The sequence below is a fragment of the Erpetoichthys calabaricus genome, chromosome 10 (genome assembly GCF_900747795.2).
Source record: "Erpetoichthys calabaricus chromosome 10, fErpCal1.3, whole genome shotgun sequence".
In the NCBI taxonomy this organism is placed as follows: domain Eukaryota; kingdom Metazoa; phylum Chordata; class Cladistia; order Polypteriformes; family Polypteridae; genus Erpetoichthys; species Erpetoichthys calabaricus.
The window spans coordinates 156,166,864-156,192,417 of NC_041403.2; the positions used below are offsets into that span (position 1 = coordinate 156,166,864).

Genomic DNA, 25,554 nt, shown 5'->3' on the forward strand with positions numbered 1-25,554 from the left:
CGAGTCCCACTCATAGAGAAAAGCCTTTGTCTTAAATGGCTGTGTTTTATAAAGCCTCGTGCAGTAATTGAGCGGCTGTTTGGCAGGGAATTGCTGGTATATATAGCAGAGATGAACGGGCCAGATAGACAATTATATGTCAACCAAAATATATACACGTCGGGGAATCAAATCTAGCCCCGTTAAAAATGATTGTGCAATTATACAGTTACATAATGAGAAAGCAGTAGGATACAAAAAATACTGGCAAAAGTCATTTTAAAATGTTAAATAATACTTGTTTTTCAACAAGCCTGCAAATCGTTTTTTTATACTTCCTTGAGGGCTTCAGAGAGCATTTTTTACATTGTAATTTTTAAGAAAATAGCATACATTCTTTTCTTTCTCTTTGCAGACCTGTTATTCTTATTTTCAATATATATATGTATATATATTTATATATATACAAAAGGCATATACAAAGTTGAGGCAGTGTTAATGTTAAATGTATTTCCTAAATAGCATTTGTGTGCTTTTGTGCTCAAAATTTGAAATGGAAAAAAAAAAACCTTCTCAATGCAAAATCAATAAATAAAAAGTTAAAAAAAATTGCACCAATCTACAGCCTCAGGCTGAAAAAATAGAAGTGAACTGCAATCACACCAACATCAAATTTTTAAACTTCTTTTTTTTCACCTCTGCATGAATAATATTATATGGATATGTATTCATTTGGCACTGAGGTTTGCCATTGGTCCAGCAATTGGCAAACGTTTTTTGTTTCTATGTATAAATAAAAAGTCTGGGAATTTTATATATTTCAAAAGGTCATTCAATAGTGATTACTGAAGTCGTAAAAAAAAAAGATATTTAAGATGTATTCTCCCTCAAGATTACCAGGTCCACTGTGTTCTGGAAACTCTTCAGTAGGGACACAGCTTTTTCATGTTCCATGTGTGAAAAAATATGTCCATTGGCCTGTAATGAAATGAGAAAGGAAACATTAGGATCTGAGAGCCTCACCCATGTACGGTAGTATTAAGTCAAGAGCTGACGATTTAGGAAAATTAGTTTCAAATGATAAGAAAAAATAAATAAATGCAGAAGACCCTGTCACCAGCAAGAAACTTGTTGAGCAGTGACGCTCTCTGCTGCTTGATGCAAACTCAGGCTGCCAGGTTTCACAGTGCAGGGTACAGCTGTCTTAGTCAGTTGAGGTAAAGAAGAACTCTTAGCTTTTTAGTGAAAAATCATCTTCTGACTGCAATGGGATCTTGGGCTGTCTCCATTTCAGTCTTGGTGCACTCAGTCCTCCCTATCTGAGCAGAACCTGGACTAGCCCCTGAAAGCCACAGCTGAGAAGTCCATTGTGTCACCTCTCCAGTTTGTGCATCCTTACTCAGAGCCGCTGGATGTGAACGCAACCACAGCAGTCGCAGTGCAGAGTACGGCCTCCTTAGCCAGTTCAACTAAAACAGAACTCACCCCTTTCCATTGACCAGATCCGTCCATTCATAAAAAAGCCTTTTTTTGTCTCATGTAGGAGTTTTGGTAGCCAGTGTGTGTTTTAGAAACAGCATGTGTAACTCAATTTGTTGTTCCAGATATTAAGTGATACGTTTTCCGAACATACGGGTTACAACTTTTCTCTTTAATATTTATTTCCTGTGCTGCATGATGGTGCTTTGACTATGGCTTCTGCATGGTTCACAGCTCTAGAGTCCTAAGTTTTGCATTTTCTAGACCCTTGCCTATCGACCAAAGGGTGGAGTGGAGGATGCATGAGATAGGAGGTTTGTGGTGCTGTGGAGGTTTTAAATAAATAATCAAGTCCCGAGAGTGTGCAGGCTTAGAATGGGTGCAGGTGGGCGGATGACGGTGCTACACTGGGGTAGATTGAGGTGTTTGGCTGATCGCGCACTCATGTGCAAATATGAGTAGATCAGTCAGGTACATCATTCACACCTCGGAGTGCGGCGAGGGTCTCATCTGTACCCGACTGAATTGTATAAAGAAGCCTGCTTGGCAGATAGAAGAGAGAACAAATGAGAGAAAGAGGTTAAAGAGGAAAGAAAGCAAGAATGAATGCAGCAGGATCAGGTAATGCTAGGGTGCAGTGGAAAGGAGACAGGCAGCCAGAAGGAGAGCCCCTAGGGGGAGCATAGGGCCAACACTCAAGGGGGCTAAAGAGGGACACTCCAACTGAGTACTTCTTGAGGAAGCCAGAGTGACCCAATGTTCACAAGGAGCTTCCGCATAAGGCTGAGGAGTGGCAACGGGAGATGAAGAAGCAAGTTGAGGCTCGGCAGTGACCTGAGCCTGTGAGAAAAGGATGGCTGTGCCGGTCAGCAGGACATCTCCACTGGCTGCAGGATCCGATTGGGGTTAGCAGAGGAGATGTTGATTTTAGATGGATGCAACTGAGATTGTGGGGTTTTTTTAGAACTGATTCCTGCCTTGGGATTTTGACGTTGTTTTATAGGATTTATTTATTGGATTATTTTAACCTCCGCTTTCACTTGAATTGTTATGGATTATTTATTTAATAAAGTCTTGGATCACTGCTTTGTTTTGAGCACTTTTCTGTTTGAATGTTAATAAAAGCACTGAGTACTTTTGCGCCAACACCTTGCAGGATGTGTGTGTCCTCATTTGCCCGGCTCATCTCGGTTCATGACTATTGATGGTTTCGGGTTTTAGATGCTCCCAAAAGTGAGAAAGGCGCATTAAGTCAACCAAAACCACCACTATCTACAGTATCTGCTCCACAAGGCTTATTCTCACCTGGACAAAGCTGACAGCACTGTGAGGATGATGTTTTTTCATTTCTTGAGTGTCTTCAGTATCATCCGCCATCACTGTTAAAGGGGTGAGCACGGAGACAAGCAGGTGGATGAGCCTGTGATGTCCTGGATAATGAACAGTGTGTGACGCTCAAGGACTCTGTGTCTGATATGGATGTGAGCAACACTGAGTTTGGAATGTTGTGAAGATATGACTGGCTATTTGTCATTTGGATATGTCATGGGTACATGGGTACATGGACCTTTTTGATATTGTTTGTGGTTGTTCAAGTTTGGTCATCATCCATGCCCTTCTGTTATCTCCATACTCCATGAAAATGTGATTAAAATTATTTTCTCAGCCAGCATTACAAATAACGCAGGGTGAGTAATGGATCATTTTTGGATGGAGCATTCCTGTAAGAAGAGAATTTGTGAAAAAAAGAGATATAGCAGAAAAGGATGCTATTTTTATTAGTTTGCCATGCGAGTTAGTGAAATCCTTGTGTCCATCACAGAAATTATATTTAGAGTGTTTTAACCAGGAAATGAAGATTGTTAAGTGTGGAGGAAAAGAGTAGTTAAAAGGCATAAACTACGAAATCAAAAACCACAATACAAAAAGAAAAGGTTAATGCCTGGTCTAATGGACGTACAAGTGAATACAAATACATGTTTAAAAGAAGAAGTCTTCAAACCAAACCTACAATACACATGAATATCCACTTCCATCTTTTATAATGGCGTTGCAATGCTGACACATGTGGTACCACAACTGGTCATTTGTTAGCAAGGATACGGTATTGCCAACAACAAACATGGCTGTAACCATTGAAAAAAACATCACAAAATAGCAATGATGCCAAAACAAACTAGACTCAAAAATCATGACAACAATGATACAAAACAATTATAGTATCAAATCTATGGCTGTGCTGTGGTTTAGGAATCCATTGCTGCATGAAGAACTGGATGACTTTGATCCATTGTAGGAACCATAAACTTTGTGCTGTATCAAAGACATCTTCAGAAGGATATCAGATCATCTGAACGGTAGGACACATGTACAATAGAAGATCAATGACCAAAACACACAAGCATTACTACCTACCTGCAAGGCTGACAGGCTTCCAGAACTTAACAGGAGTTCTTGCAACTTGAAACAGTGGTATTTTGCCCCTGATTGTTAGTTTTATATTAATATGGCATCGTTCAAAACTAAACACTTGTAAGTCAGTGTCAGTTCTGTATATCAACAAAATTGTGCACACGTGTAACTGCCCGCATTCCCTTACCTTAAGAATCTTGTCACCAGGTCGGAGCACGTTGGCAGCAGGTCCATCAGGTTGTACCCTAGTAACAAAGATACCCTATAAGTCAAAAGTGACATGAGGTTAGGAATCACTTGGTAAGACATGTTAGAATTTTTGCCTTTCAGATATGTAATTGATGATATACCATTTATCAACTGCTATGCACCTAAACCCTCAAGATCTCAATGCCCAGTTTCTAATGAAGATGATATCCAGGGTCTGAGCTGGTGTGAAGAATTAAATATCATACATCTTTATTAATGCAAAGTAGTAGCATACAACTTATAATTTTGCAGCTGGAACTGTGGCACAGGTAGCTTATATTTTATTCTTACCGTGTTCCTGGCTTTTTCGTAGATATCGAGAGCTCTGTAGAAAACTCAAGAGCTAAATGTCAGGAGACCGGATGTGCATACTTCATACTTCCCTTTCTTCCAGTCCATATCCCATTGCATATAAGAATCCACTCAGTCTGTGTTTTCTTTCTGACTGGTTACTGTGAGCTAGTACACATCTTTTAGGAGCTCCATGGTGTTTGACTTATTGAATGACAACACGACTACTCAATTTCTCAAGGAGACTCGTGTTATAGCTAACCTAAAAAATCCTTGTGTGTCCTCTCCGGCTATCAACAATTACCAGTCGGTTTACTTTCTGCTGTTTCTATAAGACACTGGAGAAAATTTTTGCACAGTTCTTCTCTTTCCATCTCCTCACTGCAAGACCCTTTCCAGTCTGACTTCCAAAGATGGCATTGTCTAATTTAAAATAGTGAATATTTAGGTTTGGCTCATGCATCTTGATATCTCATCAGCTTTAGAACACTCTGCTTCCACATTTCTCTGGAGAAAATTCTGATTGGTCCTTCTATACCTGATGGTATGATCCATTAAACTCTCCTTATAATCTCTCCCCATGGATCTGTGCTGGGTACTCATCTCTTTTCCTATTATATTGTTTTCCTTCAACACACTCACATTTATTCTCAACTCCTTTGATCATCTTAAAATATCGAAGAAAGTTCCTTTCAGTCCCCATGTTTGAACAAAATCTTCCTCTATCTGTCTACCAAGGTCTTGTGGCTAAATCACATTAATCTTAAACAACACAGTCTCTGCAGTTCTGATACGTTGTACCTGTCTTCTGTATCTTCCTGTACAGAAAATGTCACCATTGTACATGTCACCTTCAACCCATTAGCTACTGACAAGAACCTCAGTGAGTGAAGCTTTGGAGGACCCTTTCCCATTGACTCAGTCATGTTGCTTCCTCTTTCAAAGCTTCAGTATAATCCATAACCTCCTCAGCACTATTGCAACCAAATTTCTTCATGTTTAGGCACCTGGTAAACTCCATGTTAGACCCAGTTAGTTAAACCTCATATCAATTTGTGTCCGACTTTTGAAACTCATCCAGAATTCTGCTGTGATGCTATCGTGTTTCTTTTTTATCCAACTCCCCTGTTATACCAACTCAACTGGCCTCACAAAGATGCTCTGGTTCAAAAATCTTTTTCTGACCTGTAGGTCCCTGCTTGGCTGTGCTCCTTATTCCCACTAATTTCTCATCTTCCCATATTTACACCCTGCTCTACTACCTTTCCTTCCTCTCTTTTTAAATGTTGTGGCACGCGGCTGGGGGTGGCACCCAGCCAGGACACCCAGGAAGACTGGAGGAGGGCTCATGCCTCCTCCAGACCATGAGGGGGCAACCGCCCTGGTTCCTTTGGGGGCCACGGGTACAGAGCTGGGAAGCTCAACCCTGTAGGGACCCGTGGTCACCGCCAGGGGGCGCCCCAGTGCCTGGAGAGCCCTGGACCTCAGCACTTCCGCCACACCCGGAAGTGCTGGGGGGAAGAAGACTGGGGACACCCGGAGGGCTTCCGGGAGCACAGCCGGCACTTCCGCCACACAGGGGAGTGTCCGCGGAGGAGTGTCAGGAAGCACCTGGAACCCATCCAGGCCTGTATAAAAGGGGCCACCTCCCTGAAAACGATGACTGGAGTCGGGCGAGGAGTGGACAAAGTCTTGGTGGAGAAGAGTGGAGGTGGCCTGAAGGAAGCAGGTACTGGAAGGAGAGGCCTGGACTTTGGGGGATTGGTACTGGAGGCACTGGGTTTGTGCACTGAACTGTAAATATTGTAAAAAATAAACGTGTGTTGGGTGACGTAACGATGTCCGTCTGTCTGTGTCCAGGCTGCTTCTCACAATGTATTGACAATCCAAAATGATCCTTGTTCATTGACATTCGGGCAATTTAACCATTCAGTTCTTCTTTAAATATCTAGTGTCACATGCATACTTTTGGGAGGTAACTTAAGGGCTCTGGTGATGGTAGTTATCTGCCAAACCAGGGGCTGGCTCTGTGTGCTAATGTCTCCTCTCTGTGTCCCTCTGCAGAAGGGAAGATAGACGGACATTCCACCTCTGATGTCACTTCCATTGTCCGCCCCTCCGGATGCAGCCCTTCCTGCCAGGAAGATCATATGACCATCAGTTCGGCCATCTTTGTGTCAATTCACTATTAACCTTCATCTAAAATGCTATTAGATTATTTGTTTTTTGCTTATTTTTATTATACAGGGTCACTGACTTTCCCCAAATCGTTTTCTGTATCTGCTTCTTGTTTTACACTGGAAATATTTTTTCAAACCCACAATCACCCATCATAATATGCTCTGCATATGTTGCTAATTTATCTTCTTGTCGAGTCACTAATGGTAGGGCTATAGGTAATGCATTTGGCACAGCATTCATTCATTCATTCATTCATTCATTCATTCATCCATTCATTCTCTTCTCCAAATTCTTTATTCCTAAAGGCTGGCAAAGTACGGAGCCTATGAAGGTGCTGATTATGTTAATGGGTGACTAAAAAATGTACCCAGTGCAAATGGCAAGCATCTTTTATATTCAAAATTTTGATTTTCAGTTGCTTTATATATCTGAACAGTTTTGCCAACCGCTGAAATGTATGATGTACAGAAGTCTGCAAAATAATGAATTACTTAATTAAGTTTATTATTTTTCAAGTCTAAGTTATTTCTTCAAAAACATAAATGCATTTGTCAGGCAAAATTGTGATCTAAAGTTAAACTTTTTCTATTAATTTTAAAAAATACATAGCCAGTCCTGGCATTTTACATTGAACCTTATGAGACACGGGGCATAAAACCATAAACACTTACTGTTTACGTTCATTTTGCAAGCCAAGAGCCAAATCTTTTAAGTAAATATTAATAAACAATTTACCTTAGTTTTGTTTAATTTGAATGAATGTAGGTTTTGCACAGATATTGGAAGACTATATTTACCCCTATAAGCTAACAAATCAATGGAATCTCCTTACTGGTCTGCTATATTTCTGCATTTAGAAAATAGAATGCTCTCAGATTGAAGTAAGACAGCTAGGAAGAAAACATGAACCATTATACAGAAAGGCATTATGGGAATATAGTTATGCATGTATGTAGGTCAAGCATAGGTCCTAGTGTATGTGATAATAGATAAAAAAACATTACAAAATGTAAACTAGACACTAAAGGCTTAAATGGACTCTTAGACAGGAGCTTTTTTTCCTTTTTCCGTGTGTGTATTACCAACTTTCTTCTTTGTTTTTTGTGTGAACTGCTGGCTTTGAATTTCACTTTTAAAATGAAGACACTTGGACTGTGGAGTTTGTTTTGCACAATGAATCATACTAACTGCTAGATGGCCTTTCTAATAGATGTATTTTAAACTATTGGAAAACCTTCAACTGGCGCAGCTGCAACAGTTATTAAGTATTGATCTGTCTTGCGATTAGGCACACGTTGCAAAATAGCTCATACAGGTAATTTCTGAACAAAAAGAAACACCAATAATATGAGATTCGGCCATTTTAAAAGAGGATCATCTGTGCGTGATACCTTATCTTCTTCCTCAGTAACCTTTCACCCACCCCATGGTGGTGGTGGTGGTTTCCTCTCGAAAGTCAAAATCACAGTAAGCTGTTTCTGGATTCACTTTGATTTACTTCCATATTTATGTGAGAATAGAAAATGTATCCTTGAGAAAAATAATCCCTGGAATATGCAATCAAGTGATCCCTTTTGTTGTAACAAATGTGAGTTGAAAATAGAGAAGGAATTTTTTTTTATTGAATTATATTGTACTCTGTAAGTTTTTCATTTTTCTGTTGGAGCCTCGTGTCCTATACATTAGGAGCACACGCTGATACAGCACATTGCTGCACTCACCACATGACAAACCAACTCAGGATCCCATATTAGGACCCGAGTGCAGCTGTGTGACGGGTGACACCTCAGCACCACACTAGTTCAGATGGAATGGAACCAGTGTGAGGTTTTAATGGAGGCTGGAGTGCCAATTCTCCTACCAACCCCCAGGTTTTTCCCTGCTGGGCCTATGGGTGCAGATTACCGTCATACCCAGGACGGAGCAATTGCAGGTTCAGGACCTTGCTCAAGGGCCCAGTGAAGTAGAGTCACTTTTGGCGTTTACGGGATTCGAACCGGCAACCTTCTGATTACCACTGTAGATCCCTAGCCTGAGAGCCACCACTCTGAGAACCCCCCGTCCTATAGGGTTCATTGTAAAATGCCAGGACTGACTACACATTTTTTCAAAATTTTTATAAATAAATTTAACTTCAGAACACAATTTCATGTGGCAAATGCATATATAGGATGTTTGTGAAGAAATAAATTTCACTTGAAAATTACCAAAGTGTTCCTTACTGCAGAGAATGAATGGAGACTAACTAAATATGTTTAAGACTACCAGTCACATTTAAGTGACCTGAAAAGAGGCAAACCTTAGGAAATACAGGTAAAGGTAAAACAAGGGCACTGGAGCCAATGTGCAAATGATCAATACATCTGTCCAATCGGTAATTTTCCATTTATTATAGATTACTCTTTTGTCTTCCAGTATGTCTGTTTGACTACAAGATTATTGTAAAAGCATTTTATAGTTTACCTGAATTTTACTTGAGTGTCTTGATGGATCCAGAGAGTGATGGCTATCTTTATGGAATTTTCACCTTACATCACAAAAACATGTTAGGTTAATTGATAATTCTAAATTGTTCTTATGTGGATGTTATGAGTGGGCCCCTGTCATGGATTTTATATTTCAACATGGAGTGCTTAATATTACATACAACTGATATTGCCCTACTTGATTTTGCAAACAATTTTTTTGTTAATGTTTTCTGTTTGGGCAAATCAACATCCAGCAGTCTTACCATATCTGAAGGCTTAAATGGATTGCCTTGTCCGCTAATTCCTCCAGAGATGCTAAAGCCAAGGCCAGGATTTTTTTCAATGCGTACACAAAACTGTAAGAAAGTGCAAAATATGAAATACACATATTAAAATAAATAAGGCTATTTTATAAATTGTATACAAATATACTGTCACATGAAAAAGTAAGTTCATCCCATGAAAGACAATACCATTATATAAGCACGCTTAATCCTGAGCTGGGTCGTGGGAGCCCATCCCAGTAAGCATGGGGCGCAAGGCAGGAACAAATCCCAGTGGTGGTAACAGTCCATCACAGGGTGAACACAGACACACACACATGGGCCAATTTAGCATCTCCAATCCACCAAACTCTGGGAGGAGGAAACCCATGCAGACACGAGAACCCTGGTGTCTCTTTACTGCGAGATACCAGCGCTACCACTGTGATGTTCTCAGGCACACACATACAGCCCAAATTCTAACTTTTAATAAGACAGCTTTAGACACGATCCTCTCTAATGATGTTCTGATCATTTAAACCAATTCTAATTTGAGGTATTTCAGGGTTTGCTATATTATATATCATCTTTATCTATAGAAACTGTTTCAATAAAGATCAAATCTTGGTATGTCCACATATTTTTAAAAAAGAAAAAGTCTTTAATGGGGTGTACTTACATTTCCAGATGAGTTTAGTATAAGCCTGAAAATCTATCTATCTATCTATCTATCTATCTATCTATCTATCTATCTATCTATCTATCTATCTATCTATCTATCTATCTATCTATCTATCTATCTATCTATCTATCTATCTATCTATCTATCTATCTATCTATCTATCTATCTATCTATCTATCATATAGCACCTTTCAGATCTATCTGTATACCTATCTCTTATATACTATATATCTGTTATATTGCTATTATGTATCTCTTATATTATTTATCTGTTATATAGTGCCTTTCATATCTATCTACCTATCTCTTTTATATTATATATCTATTATATTGCTTTTATATATCTGTTATACATGAAATATCTGTTATATAGTGCCTTTAAAATCTATCTATCTATCTATCTATCTATCTATCTATCTATCTATCTATCTATCTATCTATCTATCTATCTATCTATCTATCTATCTATCTATCTATCTATCTATCTATCTATCATATAGCACCTTTCAGATCTATCTGTATACCTATCTCTTATATACTATATATCTGTTATATTGCTATTATGTATCTCTTATATTATTTATCTGTTATATAGTGCCTTTCATATCTATCTACCTATCTCTTTTATATTATATATCTATTATATTGCTTTTATATATCTGTTATACATGAAATATCTGTTATATAGTGCCTTTAAAATCTATCTATCTATCTATCTATCTATCTATCTATCTATCTATCTATCTATCTATCTATCTATCTATCTATCTATCTATCTATCTATCTATCTATCTATCTATCTATCTATCTATCTATCTATCTATCTATGAAATATATGTGCCGTTTAAATTATTATTATTATTTTTTTATTCTTGCATTTATGTTCCTTGGAGCCTACAACAGAATGATGACAAAGGTAAATCGTCAAACCTGCTCCTGAAATCCATCCATACTCTTTTGCCCCTTTGTCTGAATGAGACACCGTCCACTCTGGGCTCCTCTTGGACTGGCTAAAGTCTGCGTGGTGGGGATCGGGACAGGCAGTGGAGACTGATACTGCTGGATGGAGATTTTATTAATGGCCCCCTCATACTGTTGGTTTCTCGTGGAGCGATGCTGGGGATTCAGCGTGGAGGATACCATCATCGTCTGGACTTGATGAGGATGGCTACCAGCCTGTGGGTAATTCAACCCATTAGGCAAAGTGTCAGGGAGCTGAAAAGATGCAAACATTACATCTTACACAGACGACTAACAGACATTCGACAGATGTCAATGAATCATTCACAGTGCATGCAAGAAGGATGTAGATGACACAATCATTTAATGCATGGAGTGAAACAAAGCTGCACATCCATTCTGACGTAATATGATAAGAATTTGGTCTGTTTATTAAATACTGCAATTCCACTTACAGCTTAGGCTAAGTAAATGCTCACAGTTTAGACCTCTCCACTGTATACCTGGCACTGATTCCAAGTGTTTTATGTTATGTTTTCGAGCACACAAACAAAGGTATCCAGTTTGCCGTTATATACAGTAAGAGTGCTTGACTACTTAAGAAGGAAGTTTATCAGATTTCATCCCTAGCACAAGATCAGATCAGTCTACACGTTCCTTTTTGTTGGTCTACTTACATTTCATCTTATTAGAGCCATGTACAGGTGGTGCTGTATTCATATGGTAATGTTACAGAGGGAAACATTCAGTCTGCACATTTTCATAATTTGTGTCACTGATTTGTGTGCTAAAATGACAGTTAAAATCCTGTCCTTTTGTGGTTATGGAAGCTGATTATGTTTTTTTCTTGAATAAACTGGTGAAAATGTAGTAAACCCTACATCGCAAAAGTAAACTTTCCATTCCCAACAGACAACATGAAGTAATGCTGCATTCCATTTACCTTGGAAATCGAAGCTGGGAATGACCTCATACCCGAGTTTCAGTAAAACGTTTGAAAAACAAGTGAATACCTTGGGAGACGGCACCTGATATACTGAAAACTAACCAATATCTGCTTCAAATTAAAGGTGTAAAAAGCGGAAAGTGCCCGAGGAAAAAGTGTTGTGAAAAGGAAAAAAAGAGAACATGTCATGTGGGGATGTTTCTATATCCAAAACATATAGGAAAGGCCAAAAAATTGGATTTTGAAAAATATCACGTTGTGCAAAGACACTGTACTATAAGGTAAAGTTTTGCAAAAGTGTACAGGAAAGAGAAGAAAATAAATTCTGGAAGGATCAGTTTTATCAAAAATGCTATATGACAGGGGTCCTCAATCACAGTCCTGGAGGGCCGCAGTGGCTGCAGGTTTTTGTTCTAACCCGGCTGCTTAATTAGAAAGCAATTCTTGCCAATAATTTCATTTCATGGCTTGTTAGTTCTTTAAATCTGCTATGTCAGGTCGTTCTCATATCCTAGATTTTCTTCCCCTTTCTAAGGACATCATCCAAATGAGTTGAAAGCTAAAATGGACGAGTAATTCTCAGTCCTTCACTTTTTTTCTCTTCACTTTCCTTCCAGGTATTTAATGATAAATACAAAGGTGTAAATGGTAACAAGCTAAATGGAGAAATGCTGGTCTCTTTTGTCATTTGCATGTTATTGCCAATTAGGAGCAATTCAAATCCGAGATTACAGCTGTTTAAGACTAAAATAAGCAATAAGGTTCAAAATCGTAACGAGCGAGACAACTAAAGTGAAACAGAAGTGTCACTTGAGCAATAAGGGCTTCTTATTAAGCCATTGGGTTGGAGCAAAAACCTGGCGCCACTGCGGCCCTCCAGGACCATGATTGAGGACCCCTGCTAAATGGAATGTAAAAAATAGGCTAATATTGAAAAAGAAAAAAAAAGCTTATGCAGTTGGCAGTGTTTTACAGATGGTCCAAAAAGAAATGCCCTGTAAGAAAAGAAGAACAAGAAACCAACGGTAAGCGATTTGTGTTTTTAAGATCTCCCCTTTGTTTTTAAAATCAGTCAGTTTCAGTTGTCCATGTAATTATATATGAGTGAAGGCAAAAGCAGACAGTAATTCTATTAAGATTTCAAAATCACATTTTTAAATCTGTTAAGATATGAAATAAAGTAATAGTAGAACAAAAATAAAATATTTGAAAAAATGAATATGGACGCATCCAGGAAAACATTTATTGTGCTTGCTTCATCTGACTTGTCGTACACGTGCGCAATGGGAGGCAGTCGGTGGGCTCAGCTGAAGGTGAAACACTGGCTCAGGGGTTGACGAAGTGCACTAATGTCTTTTCTTCCTCCTCTGCAGATCATCTGAAGGAAAGACCACCTAAACCCCAACCAGGTTCCACTTCCGTCTCCAGACCACACCCTCCTACTAATCTCACTTCTGTCTGATCCCTGTTGGACCATCCTCTTCCTCTCCACTACCTATAAAACTAGCCACTTGCTTTTCCCAGTCAGTCCCGTTTTCGACACAGTCCTTTAAGATTACTCAGCAGTGCTTACAATATACGAGGTGGAACCCTAAACCTTCCTCTGTCCCTGTGATTATTTTTTACAGAATAAAGAGCCGCATTTTGTGCATCCAAACATCGTAGCAACATGTCCATGGATAGAAATTGGGCAGTACCGTGTACACAAATAGACAGAAGTGCTAATAAACAGTAAAATAAAACAGTTCTCACTAAAGTTGGCGGTGTACGTCGCCATTTTGAATTGACGTCATGGTCTGAAGTCGTACAAACTCGGACTTCACAGACCAGACCCAAGTTTCAGAGTTGGATATTCGACTTTAGGTGGTGTACCAATTGAAAATTCCAACAAGGAAATTCTGACTTTCCACTTCAAATGGAATAAAGCATCAGCTGAGTTACTAGAAATAGAAAAAAGATTTCAAGAAAAATTAAAAAAAAAAAAAATATGAGTCTTGAGTATGAGGTAAAAGTCGTGGATGCGAGTTACGATGTGTCTTACCTGTAATTTATTCCTACATATTGCAAGGCGCTCTTTATGAAATTTCTATCGCAAATTGTAACATGGCACATTTCGACTTCTTAATTCAGATTGAGCGCAGCATAATACAGGTGGCGCAGTGGTAGTGCTGCTGCTTTGCAGTAAGGAGACTGTGGAAGATTGTGGGTTCACTTCCCGGTTCCTCCCTGTGTGGATAGCGCTTTGAGTACTGAGAAAAGCGCTATATAAATGTAATGAATTATTATTATTACTAACCATTGAAACTGTATAAATGGATAAAAATGGTGGTCTGCGTGTCTGACGGTTAAATGATAGGTAGCTGAATTGCTAGTTGTTTTAACAGTGAGGTTACAGAAATTTTCTTTTCATAAAGTTTGTTTGTGAAATAGTTTTAGTAAATTTACAGTAAATTACTGGCCACTAATTTGCAGTACTATTACAGTTAACATATTAAAAAAAATCACAAAATGACTGTGGATTGCAAATAGTTAATTACTGTAATTCAACAGGAGCATAATAACAATAATAATAATTCTTTATATTTAAATAGGGCTTTTCTCACTACTCAGAGCACTTCAGGGAGTAGGGAGCCACTTCAACCACCACTAATGTGTAGCATCCACCTAGATGATGTGATGGCAGTCATTTTTGCACCAGTACTCTCACCACACATTAGCTGTTAGTGGTGAAGTGGTGACAGACAGAGAGAGAGAGAGAGAGAGAATTAGAGACAGGGGATAATTAGGGGGTCTGAATGACTAGGCCATGGCGGGCAATTTAGCCAGGACATTGGAATACACCGAATTGAAATTATGTTCAAATTATGCCCAGGGATCTTTTCTGACCACAGATAGTCAGGACCTCAGCTTTATGTCTCATCCGAAGGACGGTGCCATTTTTACAGCACCGTCTCCCCATCCACTGAACTGAGGTATTGGGATCCACACACAGACCTCAGGGAGCAGACTTCACCAACACCTCTTCCAGCTGCTACATCACATTCATTTTGTAGCTCTGTTTACTGCAAAGTCTCTGTATAGTATTATATATATTTTTTTAACATACAGTAATGTGATACAGAGAAATAATGGGGAAGTAATGCAATTAGTATCCAGTAATTTACCGTAAATTCAGTCTATTATTTTTATAGTGTAGTGTGCATCATCCCAAAGGCCCCAAAAATAGGGATGGTGCTGTTTATTTACATACTAGCTGTGCATGGTCTTCAGGATAAAAACAATCCGACACAGTTTAGTTACATTCGTGAACTTGGAGAGACATCAACTAACTCTTAAGAATTACCCAGTGCAGAAGACGTGGACCCACCTTGTGCTTGCTGCCCCACTGGCTTTCGTGAAAAGACACTGGCGATACCATAGCCATATCGCTGGCATATGAGTCCTATTAATCTTTGTCTTGAGAAAATAGATAGATAGATAGATAGATAGATAGATAGATAGATAGATAGATAGATAGATAGATAGATAGATAGATAGATAGATAGATAGATAGATAGATAGATAGATAGATAGATAGATAGATAGATAGATAGATAGATAGATAGATAGATAGAACAAAAACAATCTTAAATTAATACAAACAGAGAGACAAGGTTATTAGTGAAAACGTGAAGCCTTGCCCTCCATTGCTGAGGTGTTTCACTAACACGTTGTTCAGGTGTGACGTTTGCTTCGTTTTGACGTTGTGTCTCTTCATCTATGTCATTAGCACGGCATCATCATGTGGCGGCGTTTGCTGCACACAGATCTTTTGTAGTGAGAAGTGAGGTGCATGCATGCGCCAAGTAGTGGCTGTGGTTGAGCGTGAGCAGAGCAGACTGCTCCATACACACACACACACAGGTCTTTCGTTTATATATGTCTAATTCTATTAATAACTCAAGAACAAGGAAATCAACCCAAAACAATTTTTTTTTTCATAGTAATTTGCCTTTTTATGCAAACATCATGTATAACTGCATGGACACATTTACATTTTTACATGTACGTATTGCAAATAAATCACAGTCGCATGAAATTAGTTGATTACAGTCAGGTTGTGTCACAGTGCAGAGACAGGAGGTTCACTGCCTTCGATTTAAGATCATGTTTCCCATCAGCTAAAGAACACTACAAGTAATATAAGGTGATGTTCTGTGGTGTCAGAAATGGCCCGAATACGCCTTTTCACAATCCACTTCCTTTCATAACATACACGTTTTTTTAGTTCCAATGAAAGGCCCTTTATCGGCTGTCACTTTTATATAGTCAAAGCCAAACAAATCACGTGGCTGTGAAGGCAAGCAGTCGGACAAGGCATGGGTGTCATATTGGGTTTCAGCTTTCGACACACAGCCAGGATGCTGGAGTTTGGAATGAGCAGCTTGCAAGCCTTTTCACTTACAAGTATAAATTCCAGCAGGGACAGACACAGGCATGCTAGTGGACCACAGAGCAAGGTACTGCACAAACATGCACAGGGAACAAGATATTAAGAAGACATCAATGAAAAAGAAACCTTGAAAGGACAGAAAAGGTTCATTAATAGTAAAGGAAAGTAATGTAGTTTTCAAATATACACAAATTACATTCTGATTTAGGTATTACTCCAGGGGTACTCAACTCTGGTCCTGGTGGTCTGCAGTGGCAGGAAGTTTTTGATTTATCCAAATTTTTTATTAAAACATATTAATTTACTACTATTACAATATATATTTTTGGGGTTAGTTTTAGTTTCCTTGTTTGTTACAGTTCAGAGCCATTACATGTCTATTTTAGTTTTAAACTGCTACATTTAAGATTTAATTGTGGCCAGTTCTCTTAACCAGAATTCAGTTAAGAATGAGGTACAAATGACAAAAGCTCTCCAGCTAACGTGCGTCCATTACCTGCATCATGAAGTATCTGCATTAATATATCCATCCATCCATTCATTATCCAACCCACTATATCCTAACTACAGGGTCACGGGGGTCTGCTGGAGCCAATCCCAGCCAACACAGGGCGCAAGGCAGGAAACAAACCCCGGGCAGAGCACCAGCCCACCACAGGAGGGACACACCAAGCACACACAAGGGACAATTTAGGATCGCCAATGCACCTAACCTGCATGTCTTTGGACAGTGGAAGGAAACTGGAGCACCCGGAGGAAACCCACGCAGACATGGGGAGAACATGCAAACTCCTCGCAGGGAGGACCCGGGAAGCAAACCCAGGGACTCCTCACATGCGAGACAGCAGCGCTACCTCTGCGCCACCATGCTGCCCGCATTAATACAGTGTCTTGAAATAAATGAGCGAGAAGGAAAGGATCAAGGACTACAAATCGCAGTAAGTAGATCATGGGTTCATGTCCTGGGTTCTCCCTGTATCGACAACACATTGAGAAAACTGCTATATAAATTTAAATGATTATCTATCTATTATTATAAAAAAATCTTGGGAAGAGAGACAAGACGTGATTTTATCAGAGAGACACTTTCACATCCCGCAAGACGACTTTGTGCCAAGAGATTTAACCATGCCCAGAGCCGGAAATAAAAGAAAAAGGGTAGATGACAAAGTAGGACGTCGTAAAGAATTCAAAAACGTTGGCGTGATACACATGCAGAACAGGTTGTAGATAATGTGAGTACGAAATTCGAAAAAATGATAGTAAAAATCGCATTAGCGCAAACAAATGGAAATTATTACTCGGTGAAATAACGGAACAGCGAAAAGAGATTGAATATATTGTTCGGATTTAAACTTTAAGTCGGAGACTTGTAGATTGTCTAATTCGTGTTGCCATCAGGGAAAAGTAGTGTTTCTTCCCAATGAAGAGGCGTATCCGCGAGAATTAAAAGAATTGTTGTTTGGTGAAAGTGAAATCCCACGAGAGAAAATTTCAAGCCCCGTGAGACAAGACTTTATGCAAAGAGATTTGGAAACGTCCCGCCCACATCTAAAACATTTACAACCACGCTTACGGTTCAATCACTTCTCATTTGTGTGAATGCTATTGTCAGACACAGTTTATGTAGAGAGAAAGAAACGATATTCACTCATGGGCAGTTATACGTTGTGTTGTCACAATGTAATTCCAAACATGGAATCAAAATTCAATGCGATATTGATGAAAAGGTAAAATCAAAAAGAGATCGAATATATGGACATAGGTGATATGACAGAAGTATGTAGATATTATTTGGCTTTAAACTTTAAGTCGAAGACTTGTAGATCGTCTAATTCGTGTTGCCATCAGGGTAAAGTAGTGTTTCTTCCCAATGAAGAGGCGTATCCAGGAGAATTAAAAGATTTGTTGTTTGGTGAAAGTGAAATCCACATACGCAAGCAACAGAGACGCGTAGTACAGGTCAGGGTGGTGGGAGGCAGGGGGCAAAGCCCCCTAGTTAGATTATTAAATCTGTTCTAAACCACAAAATATTTGAATCAGGTTCTCAAAGAATAAAAAAAATCTACAATGTGATAAAGATTTGTCTTGGAAGAATGAAAGCACTAACAATTCACATACGTAATTAAATACCAAGTTTCATCATCTCCTAGGCCCGGTTCCAACTACGAAACGGGTTGGAGTGAAAATTTGCAACCACTGTGGACCTCCAGGACCTGAGTTGAATACCACAGGGTTACCCTCTTGTAAAAACTGGATTAATCCCCAATTTTCATACACAACACATGACATTCTTCATTTTGCAATTTGGGCTATTAATGTTATCATCTTACTCAGTATGATCTGCAGAATATGAAAATCAATCTCCACACAGTTTGAAAAATGTTAAACACCAAAGCCCCACCCTATTCCTTACTTTATAATTTAATAGTTTCTGAAAGCATTTTAAGCCTTATAATTCTGGGTCACATTGTTACGGAGACAGATGTCATGTACTCAGTTGGAATTGTTGTAGATTCAATGTACAATCTTGAATTCAAAATTCATCAATTTCCTTAGCCTGCACATTTCAATTTATGGGCAACATCAGGTTTGACTGAGGATCCAACCCTGAGTGAGGTGGCAGTCCATCATGTAATGCTCTCAGTCACTCACATATTGGGACAGATTAGAGTCGGCAATCCAGCTAACCTGCGTGTCTTTGGGATGTAGGAGAAGCTGGGGAGGAAGCCTGAGGAAAAGACAAATGAATATGGGAAGAACATGCAAACACCATGCCGATGGTTGAAAGGATGGATTTGAACTAGTGAGTGAAATGATTCCCACAAAATTGAATTTGCAGCAGAACTCAGGGTTTTGCTTCAAAATCGCAATATAAGTCGCATTTCCCATCCAGCAAAGCGCATGCAATTCACACAAGAAGAAAAGTGTTTAGTTCCTGTCTGGAAACGTTTTCTTGCATTAATTCCACATGCATATGTCTGTCACTTAGCATTCAAATAAAGAATTGTAGTGAAAGAAAATAAAAATCACCGGAAGTTTGCATAGCCTTAACTAGGATAAGGAGGTTCACGTGTAGAGAGATTTTCACGTGAAGAAAATAAAGCGATGTGCACACTGGTGTGTTTAGTGTATCTGTGTGTCAGAAATATTTTTAAAAAACGTTGTGCACTCCTCTGCGGTGATATGAACAAGAGGCCGAAGTAGAATTCATTTTACTGGCGTGGTATGGATTACATGTTTTACGTAGCTTCAGAAAAGAACACAAAAGTGTGAACAAAACTTTCGGGAGGAGTATTTCTTGTTTTCTACATAAAACAAAACCTTAAAACCCTTAAAAAGTCTTAAATGAGTTTTGCATTTTGTATTTGCGAAATTGCCTGTGAAACGAATTTCTATAAAACTCCATGCGAATTGACGCTCACGTGTTTTCGTTCATCTCCAGTGTAAATTAGTGTAGCACCTTGCGGAATCCATGCCATGAAAAAGCAAGGCTCTCTGGAGAACAAAATGACGCATTACCGAGTATTAGTACAATGGTTCTATACTGGTCTTGTGAGTGTTTGATGCTGCTTTAATGCCTTTAATGTTTGTGAAGCTCCTGTTTTTTAAATAAAGTTTTGTTTATGATTATTATTATTAACCTTGACATTAATGTTTCTAGCTGTGCCTAGTCTTAGGGCTTTATGAACGTAGACACAAAGTTTCAGTGAAATGATTTATTAGGGTTTTGATGGCAAAAGTGGAGACAGGCAAGCTGCCTCTCTTTTTATTAGAAAAGGTGATGATCATGAAGGAAGGAGATAGATCAATATGATGGAGAACTACTGCACAAATGACTCTGGCCATGGTTTCGTGGATGAGCGTTAAATTTGATTTAGAAAGAAAACTCCCAAGATACCCTGGCACCTTCTATTTCCAGTTCCATCCAATAGAGCCCCATAGTTAAAGTTAAAGATATGGCATCTAACAGATTGTCTCGTTATATGTAATGTCTTTTCTTTCACATACCTTTTTAATAATGTTCTCTGGTGGCACATCTCTTCGACCAAGAGAATAGGGAGCCCACTGACTGGTTGGAGACATGTCTTCTTGTCCACTGTCTAAAACACTACTCTGCTGAGACGGAGTCTAGTAAAGCAAAAGTATTTTAAAATACTAAGGTTACTCATGAGAAAAAGTTTACTAATCTTTCACGTTAGTTTTAAGCAAATATTAATAACTTCGCAACATAATATTCTCAAACCTACTTAATCCAATTCAGGATCATGGGAGGGGCAGAACATACCCAGGTGCACTTGGGGTCAATACAGGAGTAACGGTGGATGGAGAGTTCATTTTTCACCGGGTCCACCAACACATTCACTCAGGCTAGTTGAGAGTTGTTAATTAACGTGATCTATACGTTTTTGTGACGTGGTGGGAAAAGCAGAGAAGGTGCCGAGAAATGTTCGTAATCATGGAGTGAACACGCCTTGGGATTCACCTAGGATGCTTCATGTGTGAGTTGGAAGCATTAAATCCTGAGCCACCACAATGTCTACAACTGTTAATACTCTGAAAAGTTATGAGGAGCTAAACATCTGAATTTAATCAAAAATGTATTGTCACATGATCAAGAGGTAAGGTGGGCTGTCGCACATGAAAAACTCTCACCCAAACGAATGATGTGATAGAAAGAGACCAGTGTTCGCAGCCTGTCATGGCTGACAGAGGTTCTTCTTCTAAGTACTGACTTGAATGGGGTGAATACTTACGCGATCAATAATTTTGTGGTTTCCTTTTATAATTTATGGTGTATAATTTAGGCCGCTTTACAGAGATTAGTTTTCACTTTGACATTAACAAGTCATTTTCTGTCGATCAGGTCAAAAAAACAGATTAACCCTTTAAACTCAGCCTTATTTTTGTCTGTTTTCTTATACTTTGATTTAACCGGTTATGACTGCACCATCCTTCACTCAATATTCATATTCTATCCCTCAAAATAAAGGTCAGACATTTCTCTTTCAGAATTAGTTATGTACTTACCCTCATCAAATTTCCTACGGTGTCCCTTCGTTCTTTTTTTAACTTATTTTAGACTCACGGTCTTTTAAACACTTCAATCATGTCTTCTCTTAATCTCTGAAAAGCCTCAGTTCTTTTAATCTTTCTTGACAATTCATCTGCTGTAGCCTGGGAATCAGCCTAGTTGCTCTTCTCTGGACCTTTTCTAGTGATGCTATGTCTTTTTTGTCGCCTGGAGACCAAAACTGCACACAGGACTCCAGATGAGGCCTCACCAGTGTGTTATAAAGACTGAGCAGAACCTCCTTAGACTTGTACTCCACACATCAGGGCGCTATATAACCTGACATTACTGTTAGCCTTCTCAATGGCTTCTGAACACTGTCTGGCAGTTGATAGTATCGAGTCCACTGGGACTCCTAAATCCTTCGCATAAAATGGACTTTTAATTTTCAGACCTCCAATTGTGTATTGAAACCTCACATTTTTACTTCTTACATTTAATACTTTACATTTACTAACATTAAATTTAATCTACCCCAAATCTGTCAAAGCCTGTCTGCTACACAAGTCCCTTTGTGATGATTCAACAAATTCTAGATGATCAGCCAATCCCGCTAGTTTGGTATCATCTGCAAACTTAACCAGCATGTTACTTATTATAAATCTGCTACTATCTATTCATGATCTAAATAAATAAAGGATCTTTTTGGAAGCTACACGTGATTAGTTCTTTAGGGAACCAAAAATGTTTCCCCTATGGCATCATTCTGAGAAACCACTGTGGCACCTTTATTTTTAAGGGTGCACTTTAATTATAGCAATGAGGAAATAAATGATTTTATACAGTTTTGCTTTTTTTTTTTAAAGTCCAGCCTGCAAATCCAAAGCAATAGGGCTGAGTTTAAATCAGGGGTGTCGAACGCCAGTCCTGGAGGGCCGCAGTGGGTGCAGGTTATCATTCTAACCATCTCCTTAATTAGTGATCAGTTTCTGCTGCTAATTAACTTCTTTTGCCTTTGTTTTAATTGACGTGACTCGGACCCCTTATTTCTTTGTCCTTAATTAGCAGCCAAACAATAATGAGACACAAAACAAGCAGCCACATGACCAGGTAACCTGTGCCCATCACACAATAGCTGAAAATAAAGAAGGGTGAAGGTCTTAGTAAAACACACGATCAACAATTTTGGAAATGTCTGCTGTGGCAGAATGAGAGCAGCAATAAGTCATGGAATTAAATGACGGGTTCAATTAACAACAAGAATCAGCATCTCATTAAGAAACTGGTTGGAGTGAAATTGGTTGGAGTTTGAATCCCCAGTTTAATTGATAATCTGTTGGCTCGTTTCACATCTAATTTCTGTTTGGCTGTCATTTAATGAAGAAAAGAATCAATTCAGGGGACTGAATCCTTAAAACAGGTCTAAAGAAAAGAAGTTAATTAGCAGTGAAAACTGGTCACTTATTATGAAAAAGGTTAGAATGAAAACCTGTAGCCACTGCGGCCCTCCAGACCTGGAGTTTGACACCTGTGGTTTAAATGGTTTCATCCACTGGGACGTCATGTTGTATAACAATAAACTATGAAAACTCCCAAGGGCTGAATACTTTTGAAAGGCACACTATCTATCTATTCCGGTTACCATTTTAAAATCTCATATGACATGAATCTCTGTTAATGTTTGCCTTGGGGCAAAAACAGGAAAACAAAATGAAAATAAGAAAGAAAAAAATGTCTGATTTAATTTTCAGAACACTCTGCATATTTTCAGCATGTGGTGGTGAAGCTGTGATGATAAATCGTTTTCATTGCAATTTAAACCCCACAAAATAAGCTAAATTAAACATGATTACTCAAGTGGGGACAGAAATTATTAACAGGTTGTGTGTTACAGTCCTCCCATGTTGATGTCTGAATGATGAAGCTGTGTACTTTTCTACTGGGTATTTGGACACACATTACATTCACATTCAGAGAAGTCCCAGTGTCCCTTCAACAGCAACATGGTGGACGGGAGACGAGTTAAACCGAGTCGCGCCTAATGGCCAGGAAATGTGCAGACGTATCATGCCTCCAATCATTCAGTACCACAAATCTAGAATTTTTGTTTGATTCAATCTATCTCAGTTTCTTCTTGAGTAATTTTGGTGTATTCAGTGTGTTTTGGTAAAAATTTAGACATGAATTTAAACTATAGTCATGCAGTGTAAATAAGGTCCATTAGCAGACTGGGCATTGATACGGTTAAGGTGAGGTGGGCTGACTCAGGAACCTTAGAGCTGTTTTCTTCTATTAATAATATATAAACAGGAGTTTTAAGTATTTCTACAAAAAACAATTGTTTGTTCATGAGAAGCCAAATTGGAGCATATCCACTGTGATAGATGGCCGGGGACCTTGCCCCACCAAGAGACCTGGAGAAGCAGGGGACTGGGAGAGGGGGCATTTCCTACCGCGGTACGCAAGAGGGCAGCCCTCCGGGACTGCATGGGAAACACGGAGGTGGGAAGCTCAACCCTGTGGGGACCTGTGGCCACTGCCAGGGGGCACCCTGATGATTCCAGAACCATGGACTGCACCACTTCCTTCACACCAGGAAGTGCTGCCGGAACAGGAACCAAGTAAATCCGGAGGGCTTCTGGGTGTCCGTGAAGCACTTCCGCCACACCAGGAAGTGCTGCAGGAAGGTCATCACGGAGCACATCTGGGTGCATTATAAAAGGGGCCGCCTCATTCCATTCGGGGAGCCGGAGTCGGGAGGAGAAGGAGGATGAAGCTTGCGAGGAGAGGAGTAGAGGTGACAGAAGAAGAAGAGAAAGTAAAGTAAAGAAAAGGACAGAGTTATTGTGGCTGTTTTGGTGCACTGTGTTGTGAGTAGAAGAACAGAAATAAATGCGTGTGCTTTTGGAGATTGTGTGTCCTGGTGTCTGTCTGTAGCCAGGCTGATCTTCCACACTCTACATGTCATGAATATACGAGAGACGTTCAAAAAGTTTCTGCACTTTTTTAAACTCTATTTATTAAGAATTTCAAAAACAAATGACATCACTTGTCTACTTAGTCACCTTCCTGTGCAATGCAATTTCCTTAGCGTTGCATCAGCTTTTTAATGCCTAATTTCTACTCCACCCGCCTTCACCGTTTCCAACAAAAATATAAAAGTGCGGAAACTTTTTGAACATCTTTCACATGAAATAACATAAAACAAAACAAAAGTATAATTTCTCACAAAACATTCATTGGTGAACAACAGGGAAACTTCAGGGAAATCCATTAGTAAGAAAAAAATGCAAGATAATAATATGATGCTACATTAGGTAATGCACTATAGTTAAGAGTATTTTTTTTTTTTGTTTTTTATTTCGCCTTATACAATTTCTTGTATTAGGAATTTGTTAATTTTCGCATACCCCTTGGGGTCAGAGCGCAGGGTCAGCCATTGTACAGCGCCCCTGGAGCAATTACAGGTTAAGGGCCTTGCTCAAGGGCCCAGCAGAGTAGGATCTCTTATGGCAGTGGCGGGGATTCGAACAGGCAACCTTTTGGATACCAGCACAGATCCTCAGCCTCAGAGCCACCACTCCGCCCCTTTTTGAGTAAATCAAAAAGTTAAAAATGGAAGAAGAAGAAGAAGAAGAAGAAGAAGAAAGAGTAAAATCTGTGCATCAAGACTGAATTTAGAATTAAAATTCTGACCTGAAAGTAACGAATACATCAATATCATATACAAATATGTTAGTAACAACATCTCATGTGAATAGCAAAAAAAAAATAACAGGACAATGATGAAACGTATAAAATCAAAATTATAACTGAATATGCTGTAACCAAATAAAGAACACAGGTAAAAATGTTATGGAATGTGGCTGAGTTTAAACATCTGCAGTGTCCAAATGAATAGTTGCACTATGTAGTAGAAGTCCAACATCCATAAAAGTCAGAATCCAAAACAATTTAACAGGTGCCCTAGAATAGGGGGGCCTCAAAAAAAACTTCCTGTGAACATGCAAGGTGAATGAAAATAATAATAAATAGCCACAACAAACGCTTCAATCACTAAAAAACAATCTGCAGCAGGGGTGTCAAACTTGCCTTTTAAAGTGGCCTGCTTATTCAAAACATATTACATACGCGACACAATGACTGTTAGTTTTCTCCTAGACCCCTTTAAAATGCATTTCATATTTATATTGATATA

At 39.0% G+C, this 25,554-nt stretch overlaps 1 protein-coding gene across 3 annotated transcripts in view; it reads right to left on the reverse strand.

Annotated features, from left to right (window-relative positions):
- Positions 1-424: 424 nt before the first annotated feature.
- Positions 425-25,554, reverse strand: part of lrrc7 (leucine rich repeat containing 7) — a 542,484-nt gene continuing 517,354 nt past the window's right edge. For 2 of the 3 annotated variants that reach the window (XM_051932506.1, XM_051932505.1), the window contains 4 exons: positions 10,935-11,219; positions 9,323-9,415; positions 4,058-4,132; positions 428-957 (listed from right to left, as the gene is read on the reverse strand). In XM_051932506.1, the coding sequence (XP_051788466.1) occupies positions 850-957; positions 4,058-4,132; positions 9,323-9,415; positions 10,935-11,219 (561 nt within the window). In that variant the 3' untranslated portion in view covers positions 428-849. Of the gene's footprint in view, positions 958-4,057; positions 4,133-9,322; positions 9,416-10,934; positions 11,220-20,353; positions 20,474-25,554 lie in introns of all 3 variants that reach the window. The other variant, XM_051932508.1, reaches the window with a different exon arrangement.